This window comes from Squalius cephalus (genome assembly GCF_949319135.1).
Source record: "Squalius cephalus genome assembly, chromosome: 25".
Classification (NCBI taxonomy): Eukaryota; Metazoa; Chordata; class Actinopteri; order Cypriniformes; family Leuciscidae; genus Squalius; species Squalius cephalus.
The window spans coordinates 10,283,617-10,296,508 of NC_137146.1; the positions used below are offsets into that span (position 1 = coordinate 10,283,617).

General features: G+C 39.1%; 1 protein-coding gene across 1 annotated transcript; it reads right to left on the reverse strand.

Annotated features, from left to right (window-relative positions):
• Window positions 1-519: 519 nt before the first annotated feature.
• Window positions 520-2,638, reverse strand: bhlhe22 (basic helix-loop-helix family, member e22). The gene has a single exon (XM_079862542.1). It carries the CDS (start codon window positions 2,148-2,150, stop codon window positions 1,362-1,364), a length of 789 nt encoding a protein of 262 aa, XP_079718668.1. The 5' UTR covers window positions 2,151-2,638; the 3' UTR covers window positions 520-1,361.
• Between the last annotated feature and the right edge of the window lie 10,254 nt (window positions 2,639-12,892).

A 12,892-nucleotide genomic window follows, 5' to 3' on the forward strand; every position in this document is an offset into this window, starting at 1 on the left:
CCAGGAGTTTAATTGCCTTAACGATGTGCTTAATTAAAAGGAATATAGGTATTGCAGTCGACAGTTTTGATACACTGTTGTTTTCAAATTAACATTATTAGACAACGTCACGGATTTTTTTTTAATAATCATGATCGGGGTGACTAAGCTTTATCTTGTAATACTAACAGACATCCTCCTTTGGCCGAAGGGCATTGCTGTCCATAACGTCTGGTCTTTTTTCCCAGGGCTGGAATCGCCCGTTTATGTAAACGAGCAGAAAATTAAAAACACTCATGTTCAACAAACCACTGCTAATTTAGTGAGAGAAATATTAAACATCTTGCTTCTTAATCGTTAAATGAATCATAACACTATTGCTGTCAGATGCCGAAGTTTAACATTTCACAAATAACTCTCTTCCGTAATTTTTTTTTTTTTTCCCGGCGACTTATCGATCGTAATCTCTCGAGCCAACAGGAGCCATGAATCACTTTACTACCAGAGGCATCGCAACATAAACCAGGCATAATATGTTGGATCAAAATATTTTAATAAAGCTTTCCAATACATCAACACATACAAATGGCCCTCTGTGGTCATATTGAAACTAATATATCTACATTGCTTCCAGCCTCGACCTGACAACAAGTTGAAACCGCCACGTCCCTAGTCAAACTGCATGTGTGTTTGTAAAAAGCCAAATCGGCGAGATTTACAGCAATTATGACAATGCTTAATCAGACCAGGCATGCAGACCCACTTGATTTCATCCATTTAGAGAAATGAAAAAAGCAAAACAACTTTTTAAGATTCCACCAAACTAACAATATATTATATTACAATTTTGAAAATGAACAATCTCAACTATGCTTTCGAAATAACACGTAGGCTACTTTGGAATAAAGTCCAAAAAACGCTGCTCCTTCCAGCTGCTGCTTTTTAAAACACGGATGCACTTGAAAGCAAACATTTACATAACATAAATTCAAAGTAGCAGGAATACGTATTATTGCAAGTTAGAGTTTAAAAACCTTGAAACGTTTGGCATCATAAACAAGGTAAAACGTGGTTGCATGTTGTCAGGTCAGTGATACACGTCATTCTGAAGGGTCCACGTTAATGAACTGTTCATTCTTCATCAACAGACATAGACTTTTAGTTTGGATTTGATCCCACTCTCACCAGCACTTAAAGTATAGGCTATACCGTATGTACACAATCAGTTTTTTCTTGGAATGAAGTTGTAAGAAAAGTTTTTAGCATTCTTCTATATTGAGCTCATTGTAAAACTGCTGGAAAACATCAGTCTCTCTTTTTTTTTTTTTTCAGAGTCAAACGTTGCGCATGTGCTTCTACCAGAGTCAGTACCGCTGCAGAGTTTAAGGCTTGTCAGTGCATTGCTTACAGAGGCTGGAGGTGACGTTGTTGAAAAGGGCACATTTGTCCGGACAGGAGGATGCTCCAACTCCTGCGGGGAACGGGTAACCAGTCGGCTGCTCGTATGCGCTCAAACCCGGTGCTGCGAGAGCTGTGGTCGCGGGCAGCGAGGCTGCAGAGATAGCCTGGCCTTGGTTGAGATACGCAACCAGCCGTCTCATCTCCTCCAGCGCCTGTGCCTGCATGAGGATGTAATTTTTGGCTAAGAGCAAGGTGGCAATTTTGGAGAGTTTCCGTACAGACGGACTGTGCGCGTAAGGGATGACCGCGCGCAGCTCATCGAGCGCATCGTTCAGATCGTGCATTCTCCGTCTCTCCCGGGCGTTGATGTTTAGTCTCAGAGTTTTCTGCTCTTTGTTTTTCTTACCTCCCTCTGACTTTGCGCCGGGCACCATCGTTCTCCCGTCCGCCATGAGCATCATCTCGCATCGGTCGTCACTGTCATCGTCCTGGCTCTGTTCGCCGCCGCTGCTCTCCGCGGTCGAAGTTCTGTTTGCGCTCTCGCCGTACTTCACACACAAAGATCCGGTCGGCAGACCCAGCGTGCCCGCTCGCCCCCCGGGCTGCACCGGGTCTGGGTCGGTCTGGTCGAAACAGCTGATGGGCGACTGGCTGTCGCGGGAACCAAGATCAATACCCGCAGCCGGTCGAAACGAGTCCATCTTTTTGCTCGACACTGCGCTGAGAGTTTTGTGAAAAATGTCTCCACCCAAGTTTAATCTCCTGTCCATAGTCTCCAGAAAGTCGGACGCGATGGTGGGGCTTCACTCAGCCACTGTCCTCTCCTTAAGTTTCTACTCTATGAAGTGGAGTTGATGTTGATGGCTGCTCCACTTGTCAAGTGAGGTGTAGAGGCAGTAGCTCCTCCTAAAGTGCTCTACACTGCGTTTATCGTGTTGAGACACACTTTGTAGATCTCGGCAGCGATCAGCATCAGCAGCAGAAGGGGGAGTCTTTTACATCATTATCTCAAGTCGGGCTATTAATGTGAAGAAGATTCGCCTATCGGGATTGAGCGCGCGCTACCCAATCAGGTTAACGTTTTAATTAATGGGATTAAAACGGTAACAAACAATCCAAACGGGTTTCTCACAGCTTTACAAAAGCACAGCTCCTTCATTCCTATGCCCATCTGTGTACACCCAGTGAACAACTGTATTCAAGCCGCTTGAGCTTTGCTTTATGTTTTAATGTTAATGTTTTTTTTGTTTCCTGGAGGCTGCAGTCTTTTTCATAGGCTGGGGGAGGGTCAGTGAGTGTGTGGGCCTAATTTCTAATGCAAATAATAAAAAGGGGGCACACATTTAGATCAAGTGTCCTGGTAACAACATTGGGGGAAAAAAGTAGCTGCCTTACATTTTTAAGTACAATCAACTTGGATGTTAAGTAATTTCAACTTATATTACATTAAACTGACTTAAAAAAAAGTTGTAAATTGCATAATTTATTTTGATGAGTTAAAGCAATGTAAAAACATATGTTGTCGTAACTTATTGATAATTTTTTACAGTAAAACTCGCATCGCTTCACTATTTTTATCTAAACGAAGAATTCACTATATTAAATAAACCCCTTGGATTATATGAAAAAAAAAATATCTTCAAAAAAAGTACTCTTAGAAATTCACATCTGCAGCATTAAATAAACACACAGAGCAGCAACTATTTGGATAATCGTAATTTTGCATTTGGGAGCATAGGCTACTCTTACAGGGTAGGAAGGCCAACATAATAAAGTTTATCTTCACTTGGCCCTTTTTTATAGGCTACTTTGCATCACAGTGGCAGACAATGGTAGTGTGCGAACTTTTGGGACAATGCTTCTAAAAAGAAAGAGGACACATTTGTGAGCGAGAGTCTCCCTCACGTGGCCATAATGAATTTTGCGCCCACTCGTATTTTTTAGGTGGTCTCACTTATTTGTCAGCAATAGGCATCTTTTGTAGGTCTCAGTAGTGATCATCTCAGTAGTGATGTTCAGCTGTTCCTATAAACTCTTTAAAATTTTTTGTAGACATTTTTGAACATAAATCAGATTAAGTTATGTCTAGATTATACTTTTTTTTTTTTACTAAACAAAACAGATAAAATTCCAATTCATATTTCCTATTTAACTGCATTATTACAATGCAGTAAAAAGGTTACAACCGCACTATAAAGCGTAAACCGTACAGTAGCTCGGGCTGTGGTAAATGTTTTTTGCAATACTGTCCTGTGCCACATGGTCTCAGACTGCGCACATTATTAAACATTCGGACAGACTTACCGAAACATTTAATAGGACTAATACAAATTACATTTATGACCAATACATTTAAAAAAAAAAAAGAAAGTAAAATAGTAATGGCGTGACCAGTTGGGTGAGTAGCCTACGTGTTTGGTTTATAATTTCACATTTCAGATGTACAAAACATCAATATCGGGATCTCTATTATTTTATAGGCTATATGTTTTATGATTTTGCCACTAAAACACACGCGCGTGCACATTTGCATATGGTTAGTTGTTCGTTATTCACTTTTATCTGTTACCAGTGATGCAGTAAGAGATCTGCAAAGAGAAATTCAGGCGCTGTCCACATGTGGTACTGTTGCTGCAGCATTGATGAGCAATACACAGTTTCCAGTGTGATGGATGAACCGGAAGTATTTTCCATCTCCTTCTAAACTCTGTATTTAGGACCGCCGAACGTAAACCATTTTTTTCTTTACAAAATTTGATTTTTTTAGCCAACACATTAACATATGGACCTATTATAATTATTTCCAAAATGATACACGAACGCAGCTTATTAAACATGCAACGTGATCTCATGCGACAACGATGTAGTGTAGGCCTACTATTCTTTTAAACCATCACTTACCATAAATAATATAGGGGCAATATTCAGATAGCATACCGCTAGTATTTAATTCAGTCTCTTTCTCTGTTCCTCTGTTTGTTTTCTCTCACTCACCCTCGGCATGTCTGTCGTTTAATAAGTATTAGCCTATTATACATCACTTAGCAACGGCTTAGATGCTCGACTCCACGAATGAATGTGTTTACATGCAAGTAATGATTTAACGTCCGTTAATTCCTGCTGTTCCTGCAGGTGGCAGAGTTGCTCTTTACATGCCATTTCAACTCTCCTCTTGCGCCATATTATGTTCTGATCTTTTCGTTCTTTTAACAAACACTGGTTGCATAGCAACACAATGAACCGAGGCATGTTATTTTTTTAGTGAGTAGCAATTTTATCATTTCAAAGTGGTCACTTCATACCAATTACTGCATACTTCTGATGCGAGAGTAGCTCGCCTCGCGCAATTGTGGCCGCGCGTGCTGATATGTCAAGGCTCGCGCGTGATCTGAATAATGCTGGCAGTTTAAGTGATGCATTACTGTTCTGCATTGAGCGTCTACGCTTATTTAATGCAAGTTATGTAGCGTACATTTACCAGGTAAGCTACGTTCTTAGGAAAACTGCGTTTTATTACGCCTACGTTTTTGTAGCAAAGGGCCATGGAATTCGATGTGGATATAAATATATTTAATTCCGCCAACATCTTGAAATGTTCTGTCGCCGTGTGTTATGTAACTGCTGGGGCAGCATTATGATGCCTTGCTCCTTTAGTACGACTTATTTAATTGTCCTTGAACCCTGGGCAGGTTATTTATTCTCTCTCTTTTATTTATTTGTTTTTGTTATTAAAGACAAAGTGCTGCGCGCAGGCTATTTAAGACTAGATTTAAGAAATGCTACTCTTCTTCGCTCTCAAATACATAAAGCATTATAGCCTTTATGTATATGGTGTTTCTTGAGTAAAGAAAATGTTGTACTTGTTCAAACAACCAGTTCTTTATTTACCTTTGCATTGCAAACAAGCAGAGACGGTCCAAGCTGCGTGCGGCACTTCATGGGTGGAGTTATGATGTCTCGCCGACAGTTTGATGATCCAATGAGTCATGAGGTTTAGTCACAAGCTCTTTTTAATACTTTTCATTGGTTAAATATTTGCAAAAACAGACAGACAGACGTAAAGGGTAAAAAATAGTAATGATTTATAAAGAAAAAAAAAAAAGGATAAAGGATGGTTTCTGCCCGACAGCGACAATATCTTTTTACATTTATTAATGTATAAAGTAATTGTAGGCTACTTACAGAGTTTTAGCATTAGAGTGAAATAATAACAATAATCACACCACCACTTCGTGGTTTATTTCAGATCCTCATGTTTAGTCTCAACGCAGCATCATTTGAGTAGATTTGTATGCTTGTCTTAAAGGGATAGTTCACCCAAAAATAAAAAATGTTTTTTTCCCATATTAAGTCAATAGTTACCCAAACTGTTTTGTTACTAGCATTCATCAAAATGTCTTTTGTGTTCTGCAAAAGAAAGAATGTCATGCAGGTTTGGAACGACATGAAGATGAGTAAATTATGACAGAATTGTCCTTTTTGGATGAACTGTCTCTTTAAGTAGCTATTTCTCTTCTCTCTCGTCACGGTTTTAGCCGTTAGGGGTCGACATCTCCTTAGGGATCATTCAATTGGATTGAAGATTACTGTAGGTGAAAATCAACTCTAAGCAGGCCGTTCCCACCTTTTCTTTCAACAAAGATACATTTGTGGACATATTGCTGTTAATGCCATTCTCTCTTAAGATTCTCTTAAAATATTCATCTCAGGGTCTCAAGAATATTTGTGGTGTAAAATACAAAACAACGTGACCAGTTGGGTTAATACATGTTTGGTTTATATCATTTCAGATTCATAAAACAACAATATCGTGATCTCTTTTGCAAATTAATGATACAATTAATGCTGTTTTATGATTTTAAAAATATCAGCTGTCTTTTGACACTCAAACACACTCGGTTGCACGTGTGAATATTAGTTGTTAGTTGTTTCCTTTTATCGCTTTGCTGTGATGCGGTTTTTCGTCACAGAGAAATTCAGCACCACGCGTATTGGACAGCGCCTCACCTTCAAGCCGCAGCGTATCGCATAGTTTCCCTTTTTATACTTTTACAGATTGCAGTACACACATACTTTAGCAATTATTTAGCACAATATCCACAACACACAGACCAGAACTATCAAAACCAGCTTTTATTGGTAAAATGCAATTTAATCAAATGAAAAGTTCAGGTAGAATTTGCAGTATTTTTGGCCTGGTGCTGGCGGAAGGCTCCGCTCTTGGCATTCACCGCGTGCCTTAATTGTAAGACATTAAATCAAGGTCCGCTGTGAACACGGAGAGCCAGAGTCTCAAATCACGCAAAGCCTGTCTAAAATATGCTACAAACCCTCTCCATCACTGTAACCATCGCAAAGCAGCTGGATTACCATGAAATCCTTCGTTTATCCAGTCATTCCTCAGCCTCTGGTTTTAGTGTCCCGGCGCGTATGACTTGAGTAGCCCACTACGGCGGATTCACTATTAAATTAATGGTTTTCAAACCCCCATCTCAGTGATGTTCTGTGCTACTGAAACCATTCCGTTAACTGTTTAAACAGCACAGATCTGATAAAAGCGAAGCGAATGCTCAAAAGGATTACTTAACCACCATATGATGAAATATGGCCATGAAATGATGACAGCAAAGGGATAAGGCCTTCGTTATTTTTTGTAGCTGGTATCAAAATGACAGCCAGTCTGGGACAAAGAGGGAACATGGGGGGGTTGACCATTTGATCTGCTTGAAAGGACCTCTGAGAAAAAGGGGGGAAAAAGCTTCAGGGGCTTCGACCACGTCCGTACGTACTCAAACACCTACAAGAAGAAAACACAAAAAATACATATTAGACACATGATAGGCTTCCAGTTAAATGTGAAACAAAATACTCAACCCTCGAATACGTCAAAAAGAATTCAGATATATTCCAGGAAAACGTCGCGTTAAGCTAATACGCATGTTCGAGAAAAGATGCATCCAAAATGCGTTCGAAAAAGACGCATAACTGTATTCCATTCGCAAGGAACAAGCGACAAAAGCAACGTACTTCCCACAGCTCCTTCTGGGACTGAAGATGGGCTGAATATTCCCAATGTCCGTGCTGTTAAACGGTACCGGTCTTTCTCTGTCCAGTCTTTTCCCCATACCGACTGACTTAAGGATTAATGGCTCTCCAGCCAAACAAATAAGGCATCTGCTTTTAGCAGAAGAGGATTGCTTGGGGGTGGTGACGTCACTGGGCAAACAGATGTTTGCGACCAACGTCCTGACCGTCTCCTTATGTCCTTGAGAGTAAAAGAAGCGCACGTTTGCTCTGACATAACCGCGCTTTTTGTTTCCCTTTAATAATTACTCCTCCTTTAGCCTTCCTCTGCTTACAAGACGCCTGTCATCATTGTCAATCGATCAGCGTATAGGCCTATAGAACTAAGAGGGAAAAGAATTAGCTATTGAATTTTTTAAGTTTGCCATCATCAGCATTTTCTGTGCAGAATTCCTTATACGGATTTCTGAACGCTGTATTCGTGTATGTAGACGGAGATAAGATTACTTTAGAGTTTTATCCGGATAGTTTTGCTTGAAATGCAAAGGCTTGTCTTACTCGCACAGATACAGGTACAGTTTGCTGCACCGTGTCCAATCTTTCTCTATGCATACATTAAAAAAGAACCTGTCATTAACGAACTTGCAGATCATTTTCTCTGATCATATTCCTCAGCCCTGGTGCAGCAAACAGCCTGAGAATAATCTCAAAGTCGAGTTGTATGCGCAGTAATCCGCATTCTGTTTACATCAGTGTCAATAGACCTCTCAAAAACCTACTGTGTGCTGTTTTTAATTTGCAATGATACTGTATGTCAGTGGTGTATGTTCATGGGAATAGGAAAGAATGCAGATTCAATAATCAAAAACATTGACAATTAAAGAACGCCATTGCCATCCATACCAAGAGACTTCAACAGCCGTCCTAACATCTTTAGTCCATGGGACTACTGCTTAGTTTTTATGTTCTATTTCTTGTTTTTATATTCTATGTCACGCGTTTTCTTTCAGTCATTAGTAGCTAACATCTTTAAGCTGATTTTTTTTGCATATGATGGTCGAATGAATGGAATCGAGAAACAAAGGGAAACGCCATTTTTGATCAAAAATGTTTGTGCATTGCATTATAATTCGTGCATGTTTCTCGATCCTGGTCTTAAGCCCACGCGCTTCTGATTTATCAGTGTTTGTACTCTCATAATGAGCAGTAAAATATGACCTAGTTGACCCAGCGTCCATTAATCTATTGTCTGTGGGAATCAAGCGGGTACAAACAAAGCGAAACCAACACGTAACGAGTCCTCGTGCGTTTTGCGTGAAAAAAAACAGTTATCGTTTGCAATAAACGATTAATAAACCGTTAGAAGCATTCGCGTGGTTGTATTTTGCATGCGTTTTATCCATTGCGCTGTAAAAACAATAGCAAGTGCAACGTGGGAAAAAGCTTTCCCGTTATTCTGATGATGCCGATCGCGAGCAAATGCAAACAATTAGCTACATTTGGTCTAATATCAGACACGTTTAGCCTTCTCTTTATGCATGTGTTGCTTTATTTTGTATTCGTAATCCCACATATGTATCCTATAGCTATTCCACACTTACGCGCTCGCTCGCTCCACATCCTCAGCAGGAGGTCGTTGCTTTTCCTTGCTTTCATATCCATTCATTTTTCACGAGGCTGTTTTCGCAATATAATGCAATATAAAGAAACTTAATTGTATTCCCGAGGTTTCTGTCGATGTGTAGTTGGATGCCTCCGCTAAGCGACTTGCCCTATCTTGTAGTGAGTCAGGGGCTGGAGCCCCTGCAAAGCATGGCTGCGTTTTTCTCTTTTTTTCAAAAGAGGGCAGGTCGCTATGCATTATAATGAGTTAAATCTCTCTCTCTTTCGCTCTGCCCCTCGCACGCACACACACACACACACACACATACACACACACAGTTGCAAATTTAAAATTGCAATAGACCTATCAACAAAAACATCAAGCTTTTGTACCGTTGAAGTGCCAACCCGTTGTGTCTAATGTATATATCTACTGATAATACATTCATCAGTGCATTATATAAAACTCATTCAGATGTGTTGCCTGAGCCATAATCTCATTTTAGATTTTCTTGTGCACATTGTCGAATGGTTGCGTTAGTGTTTTGAACGCAATTTGTCACGTTCAGTCCATTACGACGCCCCAGTTGTCCACGTTATAGCCTATGGAAGAATCAATGCTCAGTCGCATTGTATTTGTTAGAGTACATTTTGTTGCTTCAAATGAATCATTTGGATAGACAAATGACGTTTTATTCCACGCGCACTGGAATCAGTTGCGCAACCGTAACTTAAATGGGAACAGCAGGCACATTTGCTTCATTATTATTATTTTTTATATAAATATAGGCTACTAAGAAGGTTACATTCACAGCCAATCGGGATATCCAGGCTGTAGTGCACTATATCCCCTGCAGTAACCTAGCCTATATACCCAAATGATAATTATATAATTTCTGCACGTTATCATTATTGCACACAGAAAACCAAATCAGAACTTATCATGTTTTGTAAAAAATTAAAAACAGCAAATTTAGGTGCATATTAAATGTATTTCCATATTAAAGAAAACATCTTAAATCGATTAGGTTTAATTTCTCTAAAGATCCCTTTGGACAAAAAAAAATGCTTTTGGTTCTTCAAGAAAAGCAAGTGAGACGTGATGTTGCATTAATAATTAATCGAAGTATCCTGCCGTTGTCCACCATGTCAGTGGTTGTATTTCTTTTACTTTTAGCATCGACACGTAAGGATTCAACCAGGAACAACGCAGAAATATAAAACAGACAAAATGAGAATAACTTTCTTCCGCACAGTGTTTGTCTCTTGATGCAATAGCATAGGTTACGGTTTAATGTAGCCTACTTTATTTTTAGGAGGAGCTACAGAGGTTAGAGTGTCTAAATTCATTTTTTATCACACTTGCTATTTTTTGATCATAACGTTTCTGTCTGCAATGGAGAACCAGCTGGAAGGCAGATTTAATAACTTGATCAAATGGAACAAATAAAACTAAAACACAATGATTAATATTCAATTAATAAGCAATTCGTTTGCCTTTGCATCGTCAGTCAAATCTTGCTACTGCTGCAACTTTAAAGGGAATTTTTAAAGAGATTATTTTCCCTGGGAAAACGCCATTGTTCGTCCTGAAACAATAGGAGCTGCAGGCAACCGCAGTGAGGCGGCATGAATGACTGAAGCTCCGGGTCAGTGCATTGGGTCTCAGGCCCCAAAAGCCTTCTTTCCCCGTGCACCACAATGACCCTGCGCGAGGTCGAGGCTCCGCGGGGTCACAGGGCATCACCTATTGTTCTGCACTTCAAAACAGATAAACATTTATTAATCAAGGCTGGCCAGAAAGGGCCCTGTTTCTCAGGAAAAAGTGGGGTAAAGTCGTACCTACGAGTGCTATGGGCCAGAAGGACTTCTGATGTTGTGTATGAATAAGGGTAGCCTATATTAGAAGTCAATGATTATCTTTTCCAGGATGAAAGGACCTCAAATATTCGCTCTCAAGTAAGGCCGAATTTTTAGATGTTTACATACAATGTACAGCTTTGCATTAACTTGCATATATAGTAGCCTATTATTTCTGTGTTTTAACCGTGAACACACGATGTTTTGCTGCAGGTTCTTTTTCATAGAAGTCTGTCGTGTAAGGATACAAAAGAAAAATACAATAGGAAACTAGCTTGACGATATGAATTAAGCCTTAAAGAGTTAAATGATGACTTTCTTTACAGGCCCAAAATCATTCTTAAAAATCTTCATGACGTTTTGTTTATGCTAGTTTTTCGTCTCATGCTAAGTGTTTTAGATGTCGCGTCATTTTAAATTGATGTATTGTTTTGGCAATGCACCGACCATGAAACATTTTTGTGAAGATGAGTGGAAACATTGGATTTAATAAATTAATTCAATTGTCAACTGGACGTCAGAACCACATTAGGCTATTTGAACGAAATACGCTATAATCAAAGTAACATTAAGTGAACTTATGTTGCAGCTAAGTGAAATAAGTAGACTATTGAGTCTGTAAATTAGTTTACACAAGCACGCATGTCACAGCAATTCAAACCGTGCTCTGAACTATTCATCTAAATAATTGTGCATTTAAATGCAACGTGCATTAAAAATATTTAGGTGCGTTTATTTTTCTAAGCTTTCCGAAATGCAAATCGCACAACTTGAAACCACGAGACGAGACGCTGATGCTCTAATTTAAATTTCTTTATATTTGTGCAAATTTAACATGCATAATTCTTACGCGAGAAACAAATTGCATAATAATCAGTTTCAAGACTGCGAATGGAAACTGCTGTGCTTCCGTCACAAATCAAATGCATTGTGGTTAGATTACGGGCATCATGGCTCAGCTCCCTTCATCTATACCGACCGAGCTATCGTCATATTCAGTGCGATTAAATATTATAATAATAATATAGGCTATTTAAAGCGTTTTCCCCCTTTAAATCTCTTAACGTGTAGCTACGTTGACTCAACATGGCACACGGAGTATTATCTTTAAAGTCTTTCAGATAAACTATAGGTAATTGATTTTATGAGCTTGTAAATGCATACTTTTGAGGAGATCTGACCTTCTCTTACAATTGCATTTTGCAGTTTCAAATAACAGATATAGTGCTGTTTACATACTATTATAGTCAATCAAATATCTACTTTTATCTAAATTAATGTGTAGAAAGCTAATCACTTCATGATCTGTATTAGTTACTACTGTGGAATTATCAATTTAATGCAACATTTGGTTTAATTGTTTGTCATATGCAATATACTGCATCTAAATCATCATAAGCGAAACTGAATCATTTTGATTTGTTTTAAGAGGAATGCAGTTAGCAGCAATGTTTATGTATCAGACCTGGTCAACCCTGCTAATGTCCACTATGGATTTTAGTATCAGACCTCAGCGTTTGTATACTGTATCTGTGCTGAGCAAACTGCAGCGGATCAGTGATCGAATGATGTTTATGAAGTCCCTGTTTAGATTTGTGCTCCTCACTCTCCACATTATGCTCTCAGCTGGATTGGGAGGGGGGGTCTTCCTTTTTTCTTTTTTTCTGAATAACGGATACGGTCCTCATCTATGTAAAAGAATGTAACTAAGGTTTTTTCTTCTCACCCACTGTGACCTAATTTGGTTGTTAATAAGCTGTTAAAACTCCTGATGAGGGATTTCTATGCACTGGACCCTTTTAGTCTATCTGGAGAGGAGTTGAGCCAGGTCAGGATGTATGAACCAATCAGGATGCACTACAGGCCTATGAAGTTAATTTTAAGAGTTGTTTTGCCCTTTAAGTATTTTGTACTGTGCACTTAGCACAAATATCATGGTTGAATCTGCGTTCATTGATTAAGCTTTGTATTTTATATAAAATGATCTTCATTAGCACTCACTCACATGCTAAGCATATGTGTGTGT